This window comes from Dipodomys spectabilis, unplaced genomic scaffold (assembly GCF_019054845.1).
Source record: "Dipodomys spectabilis isolate Male_0828 unplaced genomic scaffold, ASM1905484v1 ptg000085l, whole genome shotgun sequence".
Classification (NCBI taxonomy): Eukaryota; Metazoa; Chordata; class Mammalia; order Rodentia; family Heteromyidae; genus Dipodomys; species Dipodomys spectabilis.
Window position 1 is genome coordinate 8,578,421 of NW_024870762.1, and position 26,179 is coordinate 8,604,599.

At 40.8% G+C, this 26,179-nt stretch overlaps 2 protein-coding genes and 3 non-coding genes across 7 annotated transcripts; 1 reads left to right on the forward strand and 4 right to left on the reverse strand.

Annotated features, from left to right (window-relative positions):
- Positions 1-1,237: 1,237 nt before the first annotated feature.
- Znf322 (zinc finger protein 322) lies at positions 1,238-9,702 on the reverse strand. Of its 3 annotated transcripts, none has more exons than XM_042684380.1 (3): positions 9,437-9,702; positions 8,557-8,646; positions 1,238-5,632 (listed from the first exon to the last, which is right to left on the reverse strand). In XM_042684380.1, the coding sequence occupies exon 3, from the start codon at positions 5,451-5,453 to the stop codon at positions 4,242-4,244; it is 1,212 nt and encodes a 403-aa protein (XP_042540314.1). In that variant the 5' UTR covers positions 5,454-5,632; positions 8,557-8,646; positions 9,437-9,702; the 3' UTR covers positions 1,238-4,241. The 3 variants fall into 3 exon arrangements, with proteins under 3 accessions (XP_042540314.1, XP_042540316.1, XP_042540315.1); XM_042684382.1 differs by lacking the exon at positions 9,437-9,702 and adding an exon at positions 9,268-9,390; XM_042684381.1 differs by lacking the exon at positions 9,437-9,702 and adding an exon at positions 9,194-9,263.
- Positions 9,703-15,791: 6,089 nt separating this feature from the next.
- Abt1 (activator of basal transcription 1) lies at positions 15,792-18,715 on the reverse strand. Its single transcript, XM_042684390.1, has 3 exons — positions 18,464-18,715; positions 17,639-17,838; positions 15,792-16,703 (listed from the first exon to the last, which is right to left on the reverse strand). The coding sequence occupies exons 1-3, from the start codon at positions 18,699-18,701 to the stop codon at positions 16,341-16,343; spliced, it is 801 nt and encodes a 266-aa protein (XP_042540324.1). The 5' UTR covers positions 18,702-18,715; the 3' UTR covers positions 15,792-16,340.
- Positions 18,716-20,790: 2,075 nt separating this feature from the next.
- Positions 20,791-20,882, reverse strand: Trnay-gua. Its single transcript is given in 2 exon segments — positions 20,791-20,826; positions 20,846-20,882. It is a non-coding gene; the product is annotated as a tRNA-Tyr (tRNA).
- Positions 20,883-22,388: 1,506 nt separating this feature from the next.
- On the reverse strand, positions 22,389-22,477 carry Trnay-gua. Its single transcript is given in 2 exon segments — positions 22,389-22,424; positions 22,441-22,477. It is a non-coding gene; the product is annotated as a tRNA-Tyr (tRNA).
- Positions 22,478-24,863: 2,386 nt separating this feature from the next.
- Positions 24,864-24,936, forward strand: Trnaa-agc. The gene has a single exon. It is a non-coding gene; the product is annotated as a tRNA-Ala (tRNA).
- The last annotated feature ends 1,243 nt before the right edge of the window (positions 24,937-26,179 follow it).

Consider the following 26,179-nt stretch of genomic DNA (forward strand, 5'->3'; position numbering starts at 1 on the left):
TTGAACTCCTGACATGAGCGCTGTCCCTGGCCCTCTTTGTGCTCAAGGCTAGTGCTCTACCGCTTGATCCATAGCTAGTTTTTGAGTGGCTAACTGGAGATGTGTCACAGGGGACTTTTCCACCCAGGCTGGCTTTAAGCCACAATCCTCAGATCTCAGCCTCCTGAGTAGCTAGGATTACAGGCGTGAGCCACAGGCACCCAACCTCTCACATTTACTTTGCCCAGGGACAACCTCATATTACAATCAAGTATCAAGTATCAAGTAGCTTGATACTTTATAGTATGAACCAACACACTCAAGCTTGTCCTTGAAGACACAGTCTTGCTAATGTTTTTGCCTATCTGCCTCCATGTTGCTGGGATTACAGGCATGATACACTGGTCTTGGCCCAATGGCTAATATTGAATTCTTTCTCATCTCAATGTTGGAAAGTAATATTATTTTAAAATAGGAAAAGCAGCATTAGGGCTGCAGAATTTAATAAGCCATACCATTGTATGAATGTCAGAAGGATTTGCAATTATCACTTCCTCTTCTTTTCATCTAGCCAACTGTCACAAGTCCCTCTCTCCTCACAGTGGACGCCACTTAAAATCCTAGAACCTGTCTTCTAGCAAAGCACATACATACTAACTGGGGAAAAACATGAGTGTTTGCATTTGTGTGTGCTAGTGCAACCATTTTTATATCACCTCCCTTGACTCCAACTCAACAAATAAGGAGATGGGTTGGGAAGGTGGCTCAGTGATAGAGCTCTTGCCTTGCATGTATGAGGCCCTGGGTTTGATTCCTCAGCACCACATAAGCAAAAAGAAAAAGGCTGGAAGTGGTGCTGTGGCTCAAGTGGTAGAGCGCTAGCCTTGAGCTGAAGAGCTGAGGGACAGCGCCCAGGCCCAGAGTTCAGGCCCCACAACTGGACCCCCCAAAAAAAAAAAGAATTGAAGCCAAGTATAGAATTTACTAGAAACTGCAACTTAAGATTCTTCCTTAATTTTGAACATGTCAGATATGCACATAAACAGATGTTTTATTAGCTACTGAATTTCAGAACCCCAAACATACTCAGTTTGAGCTTCTGCTCCTTTCTATACTAGTTATATAACACACTAAAAGGATTTGATGTCCAAAGAAAAGTCTAGACAACATTTCAGGTCTTCAGTCCTCTTTGCTTCAGTATGACAAACTGAAATTGTAGAGATGGTCCAATGATTACCCACATCATGGGGCCTAAGCATCACATGAACATCTGCTTTATTCTAATGCAGGTATAGGGAAATGCTATTTTTTCACAGTACAACAGAGACAAAAAAAAAGGAGCTTTTCAGAACAAATGTTTATTTAAGGATTAAAGGAAAACAAAAATATTAAAGCATAAGGAGTACAACTGAATACAATTTACCTCATTTGGTCGGAATCTTGAAAAAGTTACTCTAACTACTTACCTGAGGTAGATTTAGGTTGGCACTGCTTCAAGGGAACCTCCATCCATCCCAGAAGTTACCATCTAGCTTTAGTTACAGGCTCCCAAGTGGTCCTCTCCAACCTCAGGTTATGCTATATGAGTAATACCAATACCTTTCCTTCCATGGTTAAAAAGCACTCAGACCTGTTTCATATCCCCAAAGTTCTCCATTTGAGGGATGGTTCATTGTTAATTTACAGACTAGAGACAATTATCAGTAAAATTAGTTGAAAGAAGGGGCAAATCATTGCCCTGCTAATGATAGCAACTGTCCCCTTATTTAAAGTCTCTCTAGTGATTAATACACAGCCATAAGGCTAATCTTCATTACCAATATGCCACACACCCAATATTCTTTTTAAGTATAACAATCGTCATAACTTATATGAATGATAAAGCATGAATTTTCACTAAAGAAAAAAATACAACTTGTATTTATAACAATGGGCAATTTTTTCATGGTATAAACTAGTTATAAAAAGTATTGAAACATATCAAATTAACTTACAGTACCTGTGTTCTAAAAGAAATCCTAGAATCAGATTATTTACTATTATTATAAGCTATATCCACTGACCCTAAGATTATTATGATCATGACATCATTAGGATCAAAGCTCACAGCCAGATATAAGGTAGCAGCAGCCAACTCCATGAATCCAAATACCAATAATTCTTCTCTGGAGTTCAGGTATATGTTGGATAAATCAAAGCCATCAGAGTCTGACTAGCAACAAAATATATATTCACATCTACAGTCACATATGCTAAAGGAACCCGAAATGTATTTTAAAATGTCTTTTAATCTGAGGGAAGAAAAAAAAAAACAGAAGTAACCATTTACACACGCAGATTACAAAATTTCTAGAGAATGTTCAAAACCATAATTACACTGTTAAATTGGAGTCATATGCTTATCCTTACAACTCCAGGGAATCTGCTAACTTTTTTTCCCTTATAGCACTTAGAATCCTTATTCCAAGCCAAATATATACCTTATTATTGTGGTGACTGCAATCCTTCCCCTGGGATTAAAGGGTATTGTTCTCTTTTCTTGGCAGAACTGAAATAAATGAAAAATGTGTCATTATGTGGCTTAATTTGCTATAAATATTAGCAGGAGAATGGAATGAAAAGGACACCATCTTTGGAGTCAAGATGCTCAAAGTCTTACTCTGATACTAATAATGTATTATGCATCTTTTCTCTGTGCTAATAGTTAAATTTCCCTTATTTCACAGGAGACAAGTGAGGGTACTAATCATTGAAAGAGATGATAAATCAAGTCATAAAAGTCTGCATATGAACACTATAACCTTTATCCTGGAATTTGTATTTTGAGTTGCAAAGAAATAAATCTCTCTAGTTTGATATCTCAAGTACCAATAATAACTTGGAAGACATCTTAGGGAAAAGAAAATATTTGGGAGTAGGCCTCAAACTATACTACATAAAAAAAACAAACAAACAACTGAGTATTCTGCTGTTTTATGAGACTGATTCTAAAAGGGGAAACCATTGGAATAGTTCTGACCTATTATAACTACTCCTAGCTTTTCATTCATTCTTTTCACAGCCTGCAAGAGTCCCATGTTATTATCAATACACTATTCCTACTGTAGCCAAGAATAAAAAGGAAATAACCAAGAAGCAAAATCGATAGTCCTTTTCCCCAACAGTAACACATGCCATATCTTATATCACAAGATTCCAGTCCCTTCCTTTACTGGATGATTGAATTTTAAAAAGTGAAAGTAAAACAATCATTAAGTGGTTCAGATAAAAGAAAAGCATCTTTACCTGAGTAACCCATCAGGTCTACTTTGACCTGCCTTAACTCCTTCCAGAACAAGTGTCTGGGTATAAGAAAAATTATTTCCATACTGACTGCATTTCAAGTTATCTGTATCACATGGTTCAACTATGAGAACAGTTCTCATACAAATATGTACATAATTTCTCACCCACAATTAGATCTCACTGGAGCAAATTTTTCCAGAGAACAGGTTCTTTGGGGGCTCAATTAAGTAAGACAGGAGTTTCTAGCAAAGCTTTTTTCAGACTCAAAGTGTATATGGATTTTTCCCCCACTTATTAGAGTTCCCTGATGTACCACCACAAGAGCTGATCATTAACAAGCTTTTCTCTTTCAGATACTTCTAAGGTCTTCAGATTTTTTTCTTTTGGTACAAACAAGTAAGGCTTTCCAACAAATGTTTTTGTCACACTCAAGACAAATATATAATTTTTCACCATTACGGCTTCTCTGATGGGTAACAAAGTCAGAGTTCTGTTGGAAGCTTTTTCCAAATTGATTGGGTTTTGTCCTAAGGGTGGGTTTTCAGATGTCCAATGAGATGTACATACTGTCTGAAGCACTGTTGACACTGAAGGTATTTTGTTTTCTGGTATGAATTCTTTTACGAGGAGGGCTGAGCACTGCTAGAAAGCTCTCTCATACACACACAATCAGGGTTCCCTACCTGTATGAATTTTTCTGTGAGTGATCAAGTTTGAACTCAGACTAATGGTTTTCCAAAACTCAGAGTATTTCTGGAGTTTCACTGGACTAATGATAAGGTGTTGTTAGGACAGCTCTGTAGGTAAAGCCTTTCTGACACTTCCTACAAGTGCAAGTTCTCTGGTCCCCACTGAAGTCTGAGAGCTGAGGAAAGTCTGAGATTCACCAGAGATCTTCATCTTATTGAGTTCTATGGCATGTAAATGCATTTTGTGTGTGTTTATATGTATGCATGGTGGTGTAACTTATTTTCTGGTCAAGATATCTGTGACACTTCAGATGCATGTGGTGGGCTGAGCTCAAGATCTGTCTCACCCATGTTACAGACATACGGCTTTTCGCCAATGTGTACTGTCTGATGTTGAAGAAGGGCAGAGCTCTGGTGGAAGCTTTTTTCACATACACTGTATTTGTAACATAGCTCCTCTGTTTGAGTTCTCATTTTCTGTTGGGAAACAAAGTCCATACCTAGGAGGAAGCCACTCTCACATGTAGACCATTGATGATGTGGTTTCTCTTCCATGTGAATTCTCTGATGTACTATAAGGTCTGAGCTACAGTTGAAACTTTTTTCATATTCAAGGCATTTAAAAGTATGAGTGTGAGTGGCCTGGTGTCTAATTAGGTTGGCACTCCGAGTAAAACTTCTCATACATTCCAAGCATTTATACGGCTTCTCACCTGTGTGGACTCTCTGGTGGACAATGAGGTCTGACTTCTGGCCAAAGCATTTCTCACAGGCACCACACTTATAGGGCTTCTCCCCAGTATGGACTCTTTTATGTACAATGAAGGCTGAACGGTGTCGATAACTTTTCTCACACTTATTACATTTGTAGGGCCTTTCACCAGTGTGAGTTCTCTGGTGGCTAATAAGATCAGATTTCCCACTAAAAGCTTTTTCACACTCCAAACACTTAAATGGTTTCTCACCTGTGTGAGTTCTTCGGTGCCTTATGAGGTTGGTACTGCGACTGAAACACTTATCACACTCACTACACAGATACGGTTTCTCGCCTGTATGGCTTCGCTGGTGTACAAGCAGATCCGAGCTCTGACCAAAATTCTTGCCACAAATGTCACATGTATAGAACTTTTTACCTGCATGGGTTCTCTGGTGACCTGAAAGGGCTAAATGGTGCCAAAAGCTCTTCTCACATTTGCTACATTTGTAAGGTTTCTCATAATTGTGGATCCTCTGGTGTGAAATAAGATCTGAGCTTTGGACGAAGGTTTTCTCACACATATCACATCTATAAGGTTTCTCCCCAGTATGGATTCTTTCACACATAATAAGTGCTAAGTTTTCACAAAATTTTTGTTCACGTTCAAGGCACTGGTATATTTGATGATCTATTTGAGTAATCTCATGTACATGAATAAAAATCTTTTTACCCTTCTGAGGGCATACATGATATAATTTCCTTTTTGGAGTTCTCTGATTATATCTCTCTTCTGAAGTGTACATTTTCTATGGCTCTCTCCTAGGGACTTTTCCACTGGTCCTCTTGACCCATCATTGCTTTCATAGTCATTTTCTCGATAAGAACCTGGAAGATACATCTGTTTCAAGCTTTTCAGTCATAACTTCACTTTTACCAGTTTCCAGCATCATCCACATTATTTTCTTATTTGGTGTCTCCAAATCTGTGAGACAAAGTAAAAACATTAATATTCCTAAAACTAAGAAAAGAGTTCTCAAAATTAAAATCACTGTAGAAAAGACATAAACTTTTAGTGTCCGTAAGTGTTCTATGTTTTGCATGGGCTCGTTACCCAAAATGCTTGGAAATGGAAGAGTCTTGAATTTCAGAATATCTACATAAACATTAAATGCCTCTCCCATTCAAGTCCTCACAATTGTCCCAGAGGCCAGATGGTGAATAAAAAAATAAACCAAAAAAAAAAAAACAAAAACCTAGGGCTAGAAAAAAAATACCGGAAATACTGTTTTTAACCAATTGACACACATTCAAAGGAATGACTACATACATACACACACACACACACACACACACACACACACACACACACACACACACACACGGAAGCAAACATTCACATGTTGCTGGAGGAAATGCAAATTGGTACAACCTGTCCAGAGGGGACAGAATACTTTTAACACTTGACTCAGCAATAATAAGTATACTTTTAACACTTGACTCAGCAATCCCATTGTGACTGAATATACACTTCCAATAACATACAACACAAATGCACAGTTATTCACCAGGTTTATATCTGAAAAAACTTAATGTAGTAGTTTAAATAAACCATAGGATATAATTGAATAACCTTTGCATATCTAATGTAATGGAGTACCAGGTAGCTATAAAAGTATAAAGGGAAATTTCATAAATTGACATAATTTCCAGGAAAAAAAATCATAAATTTTAAGGTGTAGCCAGCCTGGGCAGGAAAGTCTCTGAGACTCTTTTTTTTTTGCCCACCATGAGGCTTGAACTCTGGGCCTGGGCGCTGTCCCTCAGCTCTTCAGCTCAAGGCTAGCGCTCTACCACTGGAGCCACAGCGCCACTTCCGGCTTTTTCTGCTTATGTGGTGCTGAGGAATCGAACCCAGGGCCTCATGCTTGCAAGGCATGCACTCTACCGCTGAGCTACCTTCCCAGCCCCTCTCTGAGACTCTTATCTCTACTTAACCACCAAAAAGCCAGAAGTGGAGCTGTGGCTCAAGTAGTAGAGTGCTGGCTTTGAGCAATAAAAGCCAGGAACTATTTGTTTCCTGGCCCTGAGTTTAAACCTCAAGTCTGGCATGCACGTGTGCGCACACGCGTGCGCACATACACACATACACAAGGATTTTTAATGCTATATTTTGTGTAATAAAGTAAAATTAAAGCTATGTAAGAATTTATTTAGCCCTTTGGCCAAAAAGAAATTAAGAGACTCAGATCTCAACCTCCAGAGTAACTAGGATTACAACCATGAACCAATAACTGTGCAGGAAAGTCTGTGAAATTTTTATCTCCAAGTAAATACCAAAAAGTCAGAAATGGTGCCGTGGCTCAAAGTGGTAGAATACTAGCCTTGAGCATAAAAGCTCAGAGACAGAGCCCAGGCCCAAGTTCAAGTGCCAGGCCTGGGGCTAATTATTTTAAAAGAAACATGAGCAAGTCTTTGCACAACAGGCAAGTACAGAGGATAGGCTCAGTATATATTCGTGGTTTTATGCATGTGACAACAGAATTAAGAATAAAACCTGTTGCTTATTGAGCATCTCATGAGAGCAGGCATTGAACTTTGTCTTTTACCCCAAGTTGTCACTTATAATAGTAACTCCATGAAGCACGTAACTTATCTAGTTTTGCAAAGGAAACATTGCAAATGAAGGAAGTTAATTTCTCCCCAATAACACATCAGTATCCAACTATGTGGTATGAAATTTACATATGCTCATTTTTCTCTCCTACTAAAAATATAATATCTATTAGGATTAGGACTCCAATGTCCCTAACATTTTTTGAATGAACAAAAATACAAATATTAAAACAAGAAATTGGCCATAATTATCCTCAGATCTCCAGTAGTTACACATGATGCTAAGCCAGTTGCCCTGAACAGGTCCATCTGACAAAACCAAATATAATCCTTTAAGTTTTTGATCAAAGGTACTCTCCACCATAATGCTTCTCTTACCCCATTCTAGGAAGAGATTAGTATTCTCTTATTTTTTTTTTTTTTGTAGGTCATGGGGCTTGAACTCTGGGCCTGGGCGCTGTCCCTCAGCTCTTCAGCTCAAGGCGAGCGCTCTACCACTTGAGCTACAGCACCACTTCCGGTTTTCTGGTGGTTTTTATTGGAGCTAGGAGTCTCACGGTCTCTCCTGCCCGGGCTGGCTTTGAACCGTGATCCTCAGATCTCAGCCTCCTGAGTAGCTAGGATTACAGGCGTGAGCCACCAGCGCCCGACTAGTATTCTCTTTTCATTTGTAAGGTCAGTGAGCACCAGAATAAACAGGCAATAAAAATCCAACCTGTTAAAATGAGCCATAGAATTTAAGATGTCACAGTTATCTTTATAGTTAAAGGATGTATAGAACAATCAAAATCAGCATTTTAAGCATTATCTGAAAAACAACTAATGGTAACTATAGATAATAATCACTATTACGGATTATCATCTCACTTCTTTTTTCATTGATTACAGAAACTATCTTATTTAGTCCTCCTAAGAAGGCTGTAAAATAGAAAGCATGATACTTAGGACAGGTATCAATTTACCTAAAAACGCACAGCTAGTTAGGTAGAGAACTAGGGTTTAAAAATTCATCTGACTTCAGAGCCTGACTCCACATTGGGCATACTGCCTTCTTTGGGTGTCAATCAGCAAGCAATTGCTGCAAGCCTATCTGTGAATATATATGTGCTCACTGAAAAAGAGTAAACAGTATATTTACTTTGGTAGAATAGGGTCCAGTTTTATTACTGCTGTGTAAGAGCCTAACAAAGAACTGTTCCTGTTTTCCATGTATCTTCTCCCATTCCTTTTGATAGCATCCCTATCCCTAAACCCACAGTTTTGTAAAAATGTACAGCCTAGAATATCACTTACCATAACAAGAAACTGAAGACTGACTCTTTTACTTTGGATGTCAAAAGGTCTCTAGTCCAGAACTATCACAACACTCAATTCTTCCCTCTCCTAGAAGAAAAAAAAAAATCAGTAATATGGAAGACAATTTTGTTGAGTTCATTTGTTTTTCTACAGCTGGCCATTTAAATATTGGTCCCATTTACTCTTTAGTCTTGTTAGCATTCTTTATACTTTACCTCTTTCTACCATTATTTACATGGTTTCCCTGGCAAAAAGTTCATTCCTTATCTGCTCTACACAAAACGTCAAGAACCCTTCTAGATGACAAAATGTAACTAACAAAGCCTTAAGCCTTGTTTTGTGTTCATTTTTCTCCTTCAGCTAATTGCTTTTGTTTGTGTTATCTCAACTGCTGCAGCCAATAATCCATTCCTGGCCTACAAACAGTTAGTGCATGTGATAAGTGTATATAATACAAAATTATACTTACTACAGGAACCCCTCCCCCAGGGAAAAATTAGCATGAAACCATTAAATAAATGGTTCTGCAAATAGATTACACTGTAACAAAACTAATCCCTTCATAGAAGACTGAGGAAGGCTCTGTTCAATGTCGTCCCCCCCCTTCCCAATATATACGAAAGCTCTATTTTACCTAGAAGATTAATATCATCTCTGGGATCCACTGAACTAAAATATCTCCTTTTAACTTCCCACTGGACATCTTACAGTCAGGTCCTCTATCCCCAGGGCGCCGGATCCAGGTCCTTACAGACTCCGAGAACTGAGCTACTCTCTTCCGGGGGTCTTGGGTGCTGCCACGCATTTCTACCCCGACCCAGACAAGTGTCTAGGCTTTGTAGGCCGCATCCCTTCCAGCCCCAAGCGCTGCGCTTACCCGGGCAGCGGCCAGAGCCGCCTAGGGAGGGCACTTCCGGTTACTCTCCGGACTCTCGAATCTGAGCTTTCCGGCGGCCACAGACTCCGCGGCGGTGGACCAAAGGGCCCGGCTTTCGAAAGACAAGGAAAGAGAAGTTTGGAAAGCTGATGTCAACTAGGAGCAGCTCCTTTTGCACGCCTCGGCTAGAGGCAGGCCGCTCAGAGGGCGCTTTAAGGGCCTCCCAGGCCAGCAACGCTAGCCCTCACAAGCCAGCTGAGAAACCACCGACGCAACCCCGCCTCCGAAAGTCACGTGACAAACCCCGCTTCAGCGACCTGGGCGGGCCACCCTCAGGTTTTGGGCCAATAGGGTCCGAGATTCCTAAAGGGGGTTGGGCCTAGGGACGCCTGCGCCCCAGGGTCTTGTCTTGTGCGCTGGGGGCTGTAATTGCGCAGTGAAAGATGGAGATGAAGGGAGGTCTTTGCGGCTACCCTGAGAAGCAACGACGCCACAACTCCATGTCCAGATTTTTGGTGGTTAATTGGAGAATCTCTCATATTTGTCTACCTGGGCTGGCCTTAAAACCTAAAGGTCTTTGGTAAGTTTTTACTGGAGAAGTCAACGGTACAAATACTGACCTCAGAAGAAAAAAAATGAGAAAGTCTTGAAATGAGTAGGAAAACTAAAAGAAAAATGTATTTACAGGGGTTCCCTGGTCAAATAAATACCAGTAAGGACACCATTTTCTTACTTTCAAAAAGTTAAATGAGGGCTGGGAAGGTGGCTCAGGGGTAGAGTGCTTGCCTTGTATGCACGAGGCCTCACGAGTTCGATTCCTCAGCACCACATAAAAAGAAAAAGCCGCAGAAGTGGACCTGTGGCTCAATTGGTAGAGGGCTAGCCTTGCGCTGAAGAGCTGAGGAACAGCACCCAGGCCCAGAGTTCAGGCCCATGACCGACAAAAAAGAAAAAAGAAAGTAGTCAAATTAAACAATAAAATTCATGTGTTTAGATTTTTCAACAAATGTATCAAGAAAACTGATGGATTAAAAAGGTATTATAGAAGCAAACAATGAAAATACAATTACAACATGATGCTGCACACCTGTAATCTTAGCATCTGGGGGATAGAGGCAGGAGGACTCTAAGTTCAAGGGCAACTTGGGCTACATTGTGAAACATTTCCCTTTTTCTTTTTCTTCTGGGTATCCTCTATCCTTTCAGTCACCTAAAATGTTGTCATTATCTGTTTTGCTCCTGCCATACTAAGTTTATCATACTATTATTTTTTAAGTACACATTCAAGTTATACATTCCATATTTCTTTTGATTTATGTCATTTTTATGTAACAAAATGATTTTAAAAGTGCTGATTAAAATAATGCATGACTTTGGAAATGTATTAAATATTTTTAAAAGGTTTAATAAAAGAACTCCTGCAACTTAATGAATACAATAAAATCAAAAGTATGCTGAGTGGGGAGAATGCAATCATAATACCCAATTATATCCCACAAAACTAGAAAATTGAAAGGGGTTAGGACTAGGGAGAATGATGAAAAGTGTGCTATGGAACAAGATGCACATGTTGAATGGTAACCCCTTTCTACAAATACTTAGATCTAATAAAAATATAATTCAAAAGAAATAGTGAGCTCAGTGCTGATGGTTCATGCTTGTAATCTTAAACTACTTAGGAGGCTGAGATCTGAGGATTGTGGTTTAAAGCCAGTCCCAGCAGGAAAGGCCATGAGAATCTTATCTCCAATTAACAGAAAACTGCAAGTGGAGCTGTGGCTCAAAGCAGTAGAGTGCTAGCCTTGAGCACAAAAGCTCAGGGACAGCACCCAGGCCCAGAGTTCAAGCCCCACAACTGACAAAAATAAAATAAATTAATAGTGAGTTGATAGAATAAATTATTTCTCAGAAGTGGCACTGTGGCTCAAGCGGAAGAGCGCTTGCCTTGAGCTGAAGAGTGCAGGGACAGCGCTCAAGCCCAGAGTTCAAGTCCCACGACCGACAAAAAAAGAAAAAAAATTATTTCTCATAGTCTAACTGTAAAATCAATTAATAGGTTACTTCCTATTTAATATATAATTGACTTATCAGAAGGTGTTTTTAATATGTACATACATTCTTAGGAATAAAATTCTAACATGTTGTTAAAGCATAGAGGTCCTAGCATATTATCTATAATTTGTATTAATTAGAATAAAATGGCTATCTGTTGGCTGGCTTGCTACATCATTTTGATGGATATATATATTACCACTAATAGAATTCTTTGTCAGATGTCACCAAGGTAACCAAATGGCTTTGTCCTTTGGAGTCTGCTAATCATAGCAATTTCTACCTCACTACTTGGTACTTGGCTTCTAGGTCCCAGGGAAACACATGCAGTTTTACACTTTCCCAATTAAGTAGTTATTTAACTAGGCTCCCTGGGTCTTCAACTTTGTCATACTCATTAAAAGTTTTCAGCTCCCACAAGGTACTTCATTTAATGAACCACTGAACACTGTTCTTACCAAGAGTGTCATTCTTTACTGACCCATGTTTCTAGCAGTCATCCATCTGAGATGATCACCTTTTTGATGTCACAACAATAGGACAACTTGGCTTCTGGAAAGTTTGAAACATACATATAACCAATCTCATTATGAAAGATATAATCAGAGATGACAGTACTTAACCTATAATGGGCTGGTACAATTTACAAGTTCAGACAAATCTTTAAGAAATCACTTTTCCGCCGGGCGCTGGTGGCTCACGCCTGTAATCCTAGCTACTCAGGAGGCTGAGATCTGAGGATCACGGTTCAAAGCCAGCCAGGGCAGGAAAGACCGTGAGACTCCTATCTCCAATAAACCACCAGAAAACCGGAAGTGGCGCTGTAGCTCAAGTGGTAGAGCGCTCGCCTTGAGCTGAAGAGCTGAGGGACAGCGCCCAGGCCCAGAGTTCAAGCCCCACGACCGACAAAAAAAAAAAAAAAAGAAATCACTTTTCCCTTTATTATATTCAAATAGTTGTACAAAGGGTTTCAATTTAACATCCACTTACATATACATCTAGTCACCTAGTCCATCATTCTTCCTCTCCCTTTTCTGTGTTAATTTTTTTCTCAATATTATGTTCTTTCAAACTTTTAATTTTCCTTTTATTTACCCTATTGCCTGAGTTCTCTTCCTCTTTGCCTTTTCTTCCGCGATTACTTTCCTACTAAAGTTTTTCCCTTCTACAGCTGTTTTTTCCGTCTTTTTCTTCCTCTCTCCCATACTTGCTTGACTTTTAATTCCCATGCTTGTATCTCCATCACACTTCTACTCTGTTGCCTGTTTCACAAACTTTCATTAACAGCTAAACTAAAAAGCTGATACTGTCACCCTTTAGCTACTTTGAAGCAAAAATTATGTTAAAAGAACAGTCTCTCAAATCACAGTGGCAGGAATTTTCACACATAAATCCAGATGAGAAAAACAGAAGACAAAAAAAAAAGCACGAAAGCATTGTTACATATCAGGATAATATAACAAATGGGAAAGTTGAACCTCACCTAACAAAGCAATAAATTCAAGAATCAAAGTAATGAACACCAGTTTCTAAACTGCTTAGAGACAAACAGCAGCAGATTAACTCTTGAAGTGGAGGGAGTAAGGATGAAGGATGCGGTGCTAAAAACCAGAATTGTATCTTCAAACCCTTCCCATTCCTTCCATGTGCCTTCTGCTATCCTGGCAGAAAGCTGAAAGCTTATTATGGGCAGAGAAAAGCAAAAGATTTGTGGAGTGGGAGACACACTAGAGGTATTAAGTAGAACACAGAAAGAATTCAGTTTATCCATTGTGCATAGTAGGCACAGAAGATTCCCAAGCTTATAGCCTACAATCTTTTTGTTGTTGTTGTTGGTCATGGGACTTGAACTCTGGGCCTGGGCGCTGTCCCTCAGCTCTTCAGCTCATGGTGAGTGCTCTACCACTTGAACCACAGCACCACTTCTGGTTTTCTGGTGGTTTATTGGAGATAAAAGTCTCACACAGCCGGGCGCTAGTGGCTCACGCCTGTAATCCTAGCTACTCAGGAGGCTGAGATCTGAGGATCACGGTTCAAAGCCAGCCCGGGCAGGAAAGACTGTGAGACTCCTATCTCCAATAAACCACCAGAAAACCGGAAGTGGTGCTGTAGCTCAAGTGGTAGAGTGCTCACCTTGAGCTGAAGAGCTGAAGGACAGCGCCCAGGCCCAGAGTTCAAGCCCCACGACCGACAAAAAAAAAAAAAAAAGTCTCACACATCCTTTTCTGCCCAGGCTGGCTTTGAACCGCAATTCTCAGATCTCAGCCTCCTGAGTAGCTAAGATTACAGTCGTGAGCCACCAGTGCCCAGCAAGTCTATAATCATTTTATAGCTCATTAAAAATTTTTAATTCCAATAAATGCAAGAAAAAATACTAAACATGTAAATATTAAAAACATTTTAATAACCAACATATAATTAATCCAGCCTGAACTATATTTCTTAACTGGTTACAAGAATTAACATTGTCAAAAACTTACAAAACTCCTATAACTATGGGTGCCAGGACCACAGTAAACAGGGATGTTACATGTTCATGTGTCTACATTTTGGAGGAACTTTTTTTTGCCAGCCCTGGAACTTGAACTTTGGTAATGGGTGCTATCCCTGGGCTTCTTTTGCTCAAGGCAAGTGCTCTACCATGAGCCACAGCACCACTTCCAGCTCTTCTGAGTAGTTCATTGGAGTTAACAGTCCCAAAGTTTCCTGCCTGGGATAACTTCAAACTGCAATCTCAGCTCTCAGCTTCCTGAGTAGCTATGATTACAGGCATGAACTGGCTTGGAGGAAATTTTTTTGATTATCATGGAGAAAGATTCTTAGCCAGATCACCCTAGGTTAAAATTCTGTTGCCATCCCTAAAAATGTACTTGGTTTTTCCAAGTACAAGTTATTGTACTTGGTGTTGGTCGCTCATGCTTGTGATCCTATGACTCAAGACACAGAGATGTGAGAATATTGGTTTGAAGCCAGCCTGTGTAGTAAAGTCCATGCAACTCTTATCTCCAATTAACCACCAGAAAACTGTTAGTGGAGCTGTAGCTCAAAGTGCTGGAGTGCTAGTCTTGAGCAGAAAATCTCAGGGACAGTGCCCAGGCCCTGAGTTAAAGCCCCACAACTGACATAAAGGAAAAAAAAGTCCCATATAGGTTCATTAAAAAAAAAAAAAAAATCCCACAAAATTTTATGCTTATTTTGGAGGGGAAAACATGGAGTATGTAGATTTGGTCAGATTGAACCCATAAATTTTTTAAAAAACAAAAGTTTGCTTTCAGAACTATTCTGATTTTTGTTAGCAATCACATATTACAGTTTTGATTCTGCAGACTCAACAGAAAACAGGTAATGTGCTCAAATTAGGATTCATAGAGGAAAAAGAATCAAAGTGAAACTCAAATATTTATAATCATAGTCTACTACTTCCACTATGGATAATTTAATCTACATGAGATTTCTTAGTTTATAATGACACCCAAGTTTTTAGCTCCTTTTATTAAAAATATTTATTATAAAAGTGAGGTACAGAGGGCTAAGTTACATAAGTGAGGTAAAGAGTACATTTCTTTTTGGACAATGTCACCCTTTCATTCCTTTTAATAGCTTACCCTGACCCAGTGAAGCCATCAGGACTGTTTAGATGCTTGCTTGTGAACCCCTTATCTAAGCCACAACACAAGTGTCCCTCAGAACACTATTCCCAACTCCCTTCCTAGGCTTTTCTCACCTTTACACACTTTATTTGACGCACTTTATACACAAAGTACTGTTCAACTGTTGGGGCACATATGGATCTTTAAGATTTCTACTGTCATTTTCTCAGCTCAGTTTCCAGGAATGAACTAGGAAAATTTCAAATCTAACCCATCCCTGAAGGCTAATCACAAAGCAAAAACATACTGAAAGCATTCCACTCCTACCACGGGCCCCTACTCTATCCCTTACATGTTTCTATCCCATTGCCACTGTTTCCTCACAGAGTGGCTTAATATATGTTGAATTACATGATTGACAAACTGAGCTAAGAAATTTGGTGGGAAAAAAAATCTGGATTTAGAACGATGGACTAAATATCTCCAAGACAAGAAGATAGAATGAGGGATCAGAAATATGGCTTAGTGGTAAGAGTGCTTCCTAGCATGATGAAGCCCTGGGTTTGATTCCTCAGTACCACATAAACAGAAAAGGCCAGAAGTGATGCTGTGGCTCAAGTGGTAGAGCGCTAGCCTTGAACACAGAGAGGCTCAGGAACAGTGCCCAGGCCCTGAGTTCAAGCCCCAGAACTAGGGGGGAGAATTAATATAAATGACTGGAACAAGATCAAAGTTGAAACATTCAATGACTCTCACCCCTAAAGCTAAAAAAGCATCTATAAACATATTTTAATTTTTTTCTTCTATAAATACATCTTGGAAAAAGGTTCCCCAACCCAATAACTACAATACCTGAAAACCTTTTCTAAATACAATAGACGTTGCTGCTACCCTTACCTGTAGTCAATATACAGACTAATGTTAGTCACTTTAGTTGAAAACAAAGGCCATTTGGGAGGCCAGAAGTGACCCCAGTGAAAAAGGGGTAAAGAACCACAAGTCAAACAAAATGAAACAGGCATTTACTATAGTCATAACCATGTTAGTATGAAATAAGTTATTTCATCCTGGCACTTAAGAGTGTTGGAGCAGCAAAGAGGTTTAACAAAAGCTCCATGTCTGAGACTTCACCAGCAACTCCTGGACTGAGAAAAACAGAAAATGTGAGCATGGGCAGTCATTCATCATTCTAGCATGAGGTAGACAAGAAGCAGGGCTGTGCTAGGTGAAGACCACTCTGTCTCTTAGAAGTCCCTGGCTTGCTAGGATTCCTCCACATTCTCTGAAGATGAGGGGGCTCCAAAAATCCTGGCAAGGAGACCTCGGTTAGAACGGGCCTGGTCCTCGGCATTAGCCAGTCGAGCCCTTTCCCGTCCTCCTGGGCGTGCAGCTTTCTTGGCCCTTAGCTCCTGTTCTGTGGGACGCTGGGCAAACGCCCAGGAGCTATCAGGACGAGCTGTATCACCATCAGCAGCAAGGAAGCGTTTTCCTCTTTCCACACTTTGAAGATAGAAGTCAGTCTCACGCTTGGCCTGAGCCACCTCTGCTCTCAGACGCTGCCGGCGCACCTGGCGCTCAAAGGCAAGGTGTTCACTGAGATGGGACCATGTGAAACGGTGCAAATACTGTTGGCAAGAAAATTTAAGGAAAAAATGTTCACATATTTTCCCATTTCCCTCTGATTCTGTATCATCCTCCTAGCTTCCCTCAGATATGCACATATATGTATATATACGCATATATATGCACATATATATATATGTCATATATGTGGTCAAGAACATGGAGTCATTTAGAAATGAAATGATAAAGTGAGTGGAGGTCCTTCGTTTCTCCAGTCCTGTTTGTCATATCAACAGAGGGGACTAGCAGCTGTACTGGACATTGATGAAAATGAACTAAGAAATTCAAGAGCAGTAATGGGAGGGAGGGAATGAGAGGGAAAAGGAATAGTTTACACTAAGCAAAAGGAAAGAAATGTACATATCATCTGATGTGGAAGAAATAGTTCTATTGTGAAAGCTCATAGAATTCACACACATTATAGACCATGATTATGACAATTTCCTATGTAGATTAAAATGTTTGCGACTTTAAGTATCACTATCTCACTATCTAACAATACTGTGAAATTTATGTAATCACTTAATCTCAATAAAAAAATTATTTAAAAAAAAATAAGTAAAGCTCCTGCCAGGCGCTGGTGGCTCACACCTGTAATCCTAGCTACTCAGGAGGCTGAGATCTGAGGTTAAGTCCGTGAGACTCATCTCCAATTAACCAACAGAAAACCAGAAGTGGTGCTGTGGCTCAAGTGATAGAGCGTTCACCTTGGGCTGAAAAGCTGAGGGGCAGTGCCCACGCTCAGAGTTCAACCCCACGACCGACAAAAAAAATAAAAATAAAAAATAAAGCTCTTGTAGAATTCAGCTGTGGGGAAAAAAAAGTTCTAAATAGTGTAGATCAAGAAGGGAGAATGAGCCAACAAGAGATCACAGGATCAGGATCTCTTGGGGAAGAGGGGAGATTAGAAGTATAGCACTCTGACCTATAGTCTCACCTTAAGATTCCAAAGATCGTAACGGAAGGGGCTGCGCTTGCGGGCACCCATAGGCGTGTTGTGTAGACTGGCTGCCACCCGCTTGGCTATGCGTTTGTCTCGGAATTCCACCCAGCCCTCAGTATAGTCTTTGCTGTACTTGGATCCCTTTTTTCCTCCCGAAGCAGCTGCCGCCTTCTTCTTGCGTCTCACAAACTGATCTGGGGAATCAAAGACAAAACAGTGGTCTAGAAGTCCCAGGCAATACCTGCTCCCACGCATGTTCCACTGGCCATGATGTTTTCCAAACCTGACAGCGGAGGTCCCAATTTTCCAATTTGATGGAAAGGAATAATCTGTAAGGTCTCATTCAACCCTCTCTTCAAATAATATCCCTTCATCAGGCCTCTGAATGGACCCGAATCAGCACCTAACCCCAATTCCGTATAAGGTCTGCAAATGGGGGCTGGAAGAGGGCAATCACACGCTCTCTTTTAACAGAGATGTACGTGTTCAGCTTGGTAGAAATACCAGAGGCTTATTCCAGTTGTACTCATTGAACAAATTGTGAAAAACCGTTCCGGAGAGGTGTGAGGAGCCAGAATTAGAACCCAAGCGTTAACAATCCAAGAATGAAGGCCCCACAAGGCACACCTGCGACCCGCCCGCCCCTTTTCCCTCTGCCCCACGCCTTCTCCTCCTAGGCTGCACACAACCGGTTTACCTGCCAGAACCAGGGAACCAGCCCCTCAACGCGGCATCGCAGACGGGGCAGCGAAGGTGTGCACCCCCTGGCCTTGGTGCCACCCACCCGCCGCCCTTCCCCATCTGGGCCTGTGAGCTTACCTTCAGCCTGGAAAAAGACGCGTCCGACCTCACCGTAGGCGCTGAGAAGGTTGCGGACGTGCAAGGGCCGGAATCGCGGCGGGATGTGGCCCAAGTACACAATCCCTGGAACGATCCGCTTCTTGCTGCCGCGAGCCGCTTCGTCGGGTTCACTCTGCTCCTCCTCCAACTCTGGCTTCTGGTCTGTCCCTTCCAGAAGGTCCGGCTCGGTGGGGCGCAGCGACTCCTCTCCCTCCATGTTGGCCGGTACGAGTTAACACGACACCCGTAAAGCAGTCAGTGCCGACTGACGCGCGTCGTGTGCGACGGCCTTTGGGGGCGGAACCGAGGGATAATTACCCAATGAAAGAAAACGATACTGCTGCCTGCGGCGAGGGGCGGGGCCTAGGAGGTAATTACCCAATGAAATAAAATGATACTCCCGGGTCCCGGAAAAGGCAAGAACATTGGTAGCCAAAGGAGGGGGAGTCTCCCGGCGGTGAGGAAGTTCAGAGTGCTGGGGACAGTGTGAGAAGTTCTCCAGAGACAAACCCACGTAGTTCTCGAGTTGGAGTAGCAGAGGTGGAAGTAGATATTGGGATGTTACCAAAGGCGGAATGCCTTGTGACGTAAAAAGGGCGCCGCGGAATGCCTTGTGACGTAAAAAGGGCGCCACAGGGTCTTCCAGGAACTCTAGAACTTCACTTTGGAGTGTCTGTTCTAACGGCCAGGGGTCCTGGTACGAGTGCGAATGTGGCTGACTCACGTCTCGACGTTCATAAGTTTCAACTTACAAATTTAAGTGCTGATGTTGTACTTGGTTGGTTTTTTTTCCAAGTTCGAGTTGTGAGGATCGTGGTTCCAAGCCATCCCGTGGCTGTGAGGCCTGGGATTAACCACCGACAGTACTGGACGTGAAGTTATATTATGGCTCAACGAAGTCCAGAGTTCAAGCCCCAGGACCTGAACCAGAGAGAGACAGAGATTTAATGTAGTTTGTCTTTTGCAATTGTAGTTCCCTTTGGGGAATTTAATTGAATTTTTGTTTTTAACTTAAAATGTAGAGAGAGGGGAGAGAGGTTTAATGTGGTTAGTCTTTGCAATTGTAGTTGGTGATTTTACCTTTTGGGAAATTAAGTTTTTGCTTTTAATTTAAGGTTTTTAATTTGACCCTGTGGCCTTTTTTAATGTAGCCTGAGTGATCTAAAGAACTAGTTTGGCTCCTGTTACGCTTATGGGTTGCTATAGTGTCCACATAAATACATATATATTGAAAATACTCGAGCTTTCCTCCCACAGCGGTTTCGCTTTCCTCTTTTCCCGGGGTCTGACTTTGTTAGCCGACAAGACTAGACTGTAAATCCTTTTTCCCGCCCCGCCCTAAGCAGCCGCAGTCCTCACCAGGCTTCAAGGGCAGCGATCTTCTCCGGGGAAGGATCGGAGGGCGTACCGGCACACACATAACCCAACCCCACCCTACCCTTCTACAAAGGTGGGGGTTCCGCCCCTTTTGGAAGCTCTGGGTCTCTTCTACGGGCCCCAACTGCTTGGCCAATGCAGAGACAGACAGCATTGGGAACTATGTATTTATATAGTCTATTTTCGCGTGCTGGCCTAGGATATTTAAGAACCATCGAAGCACACCGCCCCTTGCTGTGGCTTAACTTTCCTCCCATCTCCAGCCAAGTAGCCCAGAGTACAAAAATGTGTTCAAAGTTAAGAGAGGAAATATTAGCAGGAAGGACCCTGAGCGCATTTCTAAAGCACCAGGGGCCCAGCGCTCTTTCGTGGAGTATCTAAAGGTTCTCAGATGGCTGGTTGCATTCATTTTACTGAGAACTTTCCAGCAGTTGCCCTGGATTCCTTTCAAGACGGTACGTTTTTAAATTCGTAACACTGAACGTCTTCAAACAATATCCATGAGTAAAACGGCACATCTTGGGGTTACTTCAAAAGATCGGAAACTTAAGGGGCGGGAGATGGGGGAGGGGGATGGAGACACATAGAGACCGATAGTGCGAAAGTGTGTCCTGTGTGTCGGTGTGATGCTAAATGGTAGCCTTCGATGATGGTTTTTTTAAACATTTGTGTATGTTTGAAATTATTAGTAATAACATGTTTATTAACGTTAAATAGTAATGTGACTGAAGGTCCTAAAGGACCATCCAATCTCCAAAAGAAAGTGAAGAAAGTATCTTGATGTCAAGATGTCTTTCATTCCCATTCCTGCTGTTGTTTCTCTACCCGGAAAACCTACCTGGTTTTCGAGACTCCTTCCTTAACAATAGTGGGCAGGGATTCTTGATTTTAGTCTGTAAACTTAGCTGAAAGCCATTCAAAACATTTGTTCCTTCGAGCCGGATTCGAACCAGCGACCTAAGGATGACCACTGGTCAGGAAATTCTACAGTCCTCCGCTCTACCAACTGAGCTATCGAAGGATCCACAATTGACTGTTTTTAAAACAGACTAAAGCAGTTTAGTAATTTAGTTTCTTTTGCTAGATAAACTTCAAAAGTCCTTTAGGATGTTAGAAATGTTTAAAAACTGATCGGACTAGTAATTGTACAATCATTTAAAAAACTTTCCCCATGTAATTGTAACCCCTCTGTACAGTATTTTCACAGTAAAAAATAAACAAAATAAAAACTTTCCTCAAACATTTAAGATGTGTGCTTTTTAGTGTGTTTCACATAGGTCTTTAATATGTTCCCTGTTTGTATAGTATAAATAGAACTATCTCCGGTATTGTACTTGTCCTCCCGACTTGCCTCCTGAGCAAAAGTGAGGCCTCAGCCTTCCATGCTTGCCCCAGAAGCTCCCGTGCTCCCGCTCCTTCGCCCTCACTGTGGAGCCCACTGAGAGGATCCCCTTAGTGCCCCCCACCCTTCTTTTCGAATTCATGCCTACATCGTTCATATCTATTGCCGTTGCTGGAGTGTGGTTGAGGCTCCTATAGAATGTTTCACTCCGTTGTAATCACGAAACTACTAAAATATTCAAATATCTACATTATAAAAACACCGTTGTGGGTTTTTTCGTTGTTTTTTTTTTCTTTTTAGTTTTGAGACACGGTCTGGTTATGTAGCTGTGAACTCATAATCCTCCAGCCCCAGTCTCCACAGGCAGGACTGGGACTGGGATTACACATGTACACCAACGTTTTCAATTTTTGCCCCCCCCCCACACTCCTAGTAAGGAGGAGGGACAGGACTGTGAAAAAATGGATTTCATCCCCCTTTTCATGGTTATCCCTGACCTTTTCTAAACAATGCAACAAGGGGCGGAGAATAAATCTTGAATAGGATTGGGGAAAGATGAGGGTCACGTGACGTCAGTGGGCTGAACCGAGGTTAGCGCAGCGGTGGACTCGCCCAACTTTCTTTTGGTTATTTTTGAAATGGTCTTTAATAAAATGTATTCAAAAGACACCATGATTACAAAGGATCCCAAAGGCTGTGCTGTCTCATATCTTAATCTTGAGTAAAGAAAAAAAGAAGTGAGACTCTTACCAGGCGTACGCCTTTCGTATTTCTGAACTTTTCAGGCTCCTCTCTAAACTCGTCCACCAGGCATTGGCTCTCGGTTGCTTGATCCATTGTTAACTCAGTTGGAGGAAGGAGAAGGAAAGAAAAAAAAACTACATCTGGTTCACTGCAGAGAGAAGGGAGCTGAAGGGGGCGGGGGGCTGTAGGGGGGATGGTTTAAGGAGGGAGGGTGCTGTGAGAAATGAAAGAAGTTAACACCTCCTTCGAAAATATCTTTTTCAAAACAAACTACCCTTTCCGTATTTCTGGTTTATTCTGGACATAGACATAAATTTAAAAGGCCAGTTTATGTTTGAAAATATCTGAATGATAATTCACTTCTTAGTTCATTCTAGTTTTATTTTAAACAGTTTTGGACTACGGGTTTTTATAAAAAAAAAAAAAAAAAAAAGGTCTGTGTCCTTCGAGCCGGATTCGAACCAGCGACCTAAGGATAGCCATGACAATCCTACTACAGTCCTCCGCTCTACCAACTGAGCTATCGAAGGGCACACATCAAGCCCTCCTCTGGAATGTCCTAAAATAAAGTCTATCTGGTGACTGTTGCTTGATTATATACAAAGTATAGGTAAACACTTTTAAATAAGTGTTCTCTATAAATATGCTGATAGTTTATTTCACAGGTTCACATAGGTAAAACCCATTTTGGTTTTGTAAAATTCTTCATTTTAGACCTCAAGATATCTAATGTACATCTTAAAAATCCTAATAAGATCCTCCTCCTCCTCCTCCTCCTCTTCCTCCTCCTCCTGCTCCTCCTGCTCCTGCTCCTCCTCCTCCTCCTCCTCCTCCTCCTCCTCCTCCTCCTCCTCTTCTCATATTTTCTAGAGTGAATCTCTCAGGTGACACCAAGGTCCTGCTGTGCTGATTACTTCTCATTTGTCCCTCAGAAGTACCTGAGTTTGATAAGTGATGTGTTTGTCCTAAATTCAGACAACTAAGGTGAAGAGGATTCCAGAACTGTGAACAAATATTGGCAGGTGTGTTTTGGTACCTCTCTCTTCCCGAAATTCAAATGGAAAACAATTATTAACAATTAATAAAACTTGAATGTGAATTGTAAAATGCTCCAGTTTTTCACATACTTCTGGACATCCAAGAGGTTGGAGAATTTAATACTTAATCCAATGTTAAGGAAAATCAGAACTCCCAACTCATGGCTACAAGACTCAAACTAGCCAGTTTAGTCAGACCAAGCTATGGGATTGGGCTAATATTCTTTCACTAAACCTCTGATAGATTCTAGAAAGAGAGTAAACAAAGCCTACACCAGGTAAAATTCATTGAAGGACAAGTAAGGAGAAATTTTAGTTGGTTAACAACTTTTGGTAAGTATTAAAAAATAAGATTTTCCAACATTTTATAATTTATAATTTCTTCACTACAGTAACAATGTATCTCTGCCTATGAAAACTACTAAATTGGTGGGAGAGAAGTGGGGAAGGTGGGAAGGGAAGGCATAGTGTGAGAAAAAGAAGGGAGATACAGAGCTCAACAAGAAATGTACTCATTACCTTACTCATGTAATTGTATCCACTCTGTATGGCATCTTTACAATAAAATAAAAATTTATATGTTAAAAAAAAATCAGAAATGGTGCTGTGGCTCAAGTGGTAGAGCACTACCCATGAATACAAAGAGGCTCAGGGACAGCACCCAGACCCTCAGTTCAGGCCTTAGAACAGAAAAAACATAATATTTGAACAATTTTTTAAAACTACTAAATTAAAGGAAATATTCTCTATATTCAGCACAAGACAAAGACATCATTTTACTAAAATTATTTAACCCTTCCACATTCTTATTTACTAACTTTCCCTGTTGAATCGCACCTTACAGTGAAAACATTAACTATAAAGCATTTTTTGAAACATCAAGGACATATATGTCAGTCTGATACACACTTTTCTAGGTGGTTTTTAATGGGGGACTTTATTGTCAGTCATTCTTCCTTTAAACATGAGTTTCGAACTCTTTCTGTGAAGGAAAGGAAGGGCTTCTTTCCACGGAGAATTATACTCTGCTTGTCAGCCCTGTTTGTAATGAAAAAGGAAAACAGAGGAGAAAGAAGAAAAGGAAAGAAAGATGACCAACCACCAACTATTAAGGGCAGTCTAAAACTCTTTGAAAGTCGTCTAAGAATGATGCCCTGCACAGCATAAAGGCATGTAGTTGTTTTCTTACATAAACTTCACCTCGATTTCGATTTTATCATCTTGCTCCAATTTCACTAAACCCAAAAAAGGAAGTCGCTTTTGATGCAATTTCAGGAAAAGAAGCAATTGAGATGTCAAATCTGCTTAAATCTCAAGCCATAAATAGACTAGCTTGTTTGTCTTTTGATCTGTTTGTATACTCTTGAACTGTGGATATAGTTGTACACCCTTGAAACTTGGCCTACAAAAGCCAGAATGAAGAGAAATTAAATGGTGAAGCGCGCCCCCTCGTGGCTATGCGGCCCACGAAAGGCAGGTCTTCAGAGGCTGGTAGTTAACTCGAAAATCTGCTTCCGGGAGCAGTTTAACTAGTAGACATTTTAGGGGTTCGAGGTTTGATGGAAATGTATGATGTGGGCCAAAGCCAAGCCTCGTTGCGTGAGAATTTTTTTTTCTTGGTTGACTCCACTGTTTCCTTCCAGGACCTGGTTTCCATTCATAGGACCCCGGCATTGAATTCTTATCTAAGATTCTAGCTCCCACCCACTGGGTGAGCAACCGACACTTTTAAAGATTTCGGGTGGCGTTGATTGTCGAAGATCTGCACTTAACCCTTCTTCTTATTGGTCAGTGGTAAGTGTCAATCAAAGTGTCAGCGAGTCCTGAATTACTTCCTGATATCAAAAAGGGTAAAGGCTGCAGCCTAGCGTACTCAGGTGGGGAATTAGCTCAAATGGTAGAGCGCTCGCTTAGCATGCGAGAGGTAGCGGGATCGATGCCCGCATTCTCCAATTTTGTATCCTTTACTTCCGTATTTTTGCTACTGTCTTCTGAAACACAAACAACAACGGGAACCCATCTTCCAAAACAGATGGTTCATTTTTCCTTGAAGACCTAGAATTTCCCCTCAGTAGCCGTGAAGAGCTAGGGGCTAGTGGATGTTTTTCTCATCTTAAGTTTTACTATGAACCAAGCTGAGTTCTTTGGGATTTCTTTTATGCTTTGCCGATGCAGATCTGAATTTTGGTTCCTGACAACTGAATTTGCGAAGTACACGTCCGTTATTTGCGTGTTAATATTACATTTTTTATTCACAGACTCTATTCATAGACTTCAAATTCTTATAAGTAGCAAATGCACTCACGTTACCTTATGAGATGGTGGGAAAGCAAAGATTATGTATGTGTGAATTTTGTTTTATTTTGTTTTCCCGTACACTATCCCTAGTTCCTAGTTGCGTCTGTGTGGTGGTGGTAGTGGTGGTGATTCATGTTTGCTACAGGCAGAATGCTACCCAGATGTGGCCAAGAATTTTATCTGGGTTGTTATTTATTTCTCCTTGAACAGAAAGCCTAGTCAGGACTATCTAATGACATTCATATTCATGACCCAAAAATTGCCTATGAAAAATAAATATAGCCATTTTCTTTTGCCCTCAACTGGCTTTCAAAGAGCAAGCTGCCAGGTTAGACCATTCTCTAGCCTAGTGTAAACAGGAATAGTGTGCAATGCATTTTAGGAGAGTTCTCAAACCACAACCCTAATTCAACAAGCTTGGGCTTCTTTCTATATTCATTATTAATTCTCAAGATGAGTATGATGCACTACAAAATAAGATAATTATTTGCTTACAAAGTAAAAGTTATACACCATGGGAAGGAAAAGAACAAAACTGCTAGATACAAAAATCTTTATACAACTTTTCTGTATTTTGATCTAGTATATTTAGCGTTACTTTCATGTAATACCTGCATCATCAAGGATTCTTCCATAGTATTTAAGATCACATTTTAAAGTGAGGCGTTAGATTAATTCGAAATTGGCACAAAATTAGCAAGTGGATTCTACTATTTAGAGATCTCTATTTTTTCCTCAAATCATCCCCTTGTGGGTAGGAAATCCGCTTATGAATTATTTTCTTAAATTGTTGTTTTCTCTTCCAGCAGGATTATTGAAAATCCACCTGTGCTATTTGAACTACCACCACCTGTCTCAAATCCAAAGTGGCCCAAGCACAGAAGGGCTGTGAAAAAG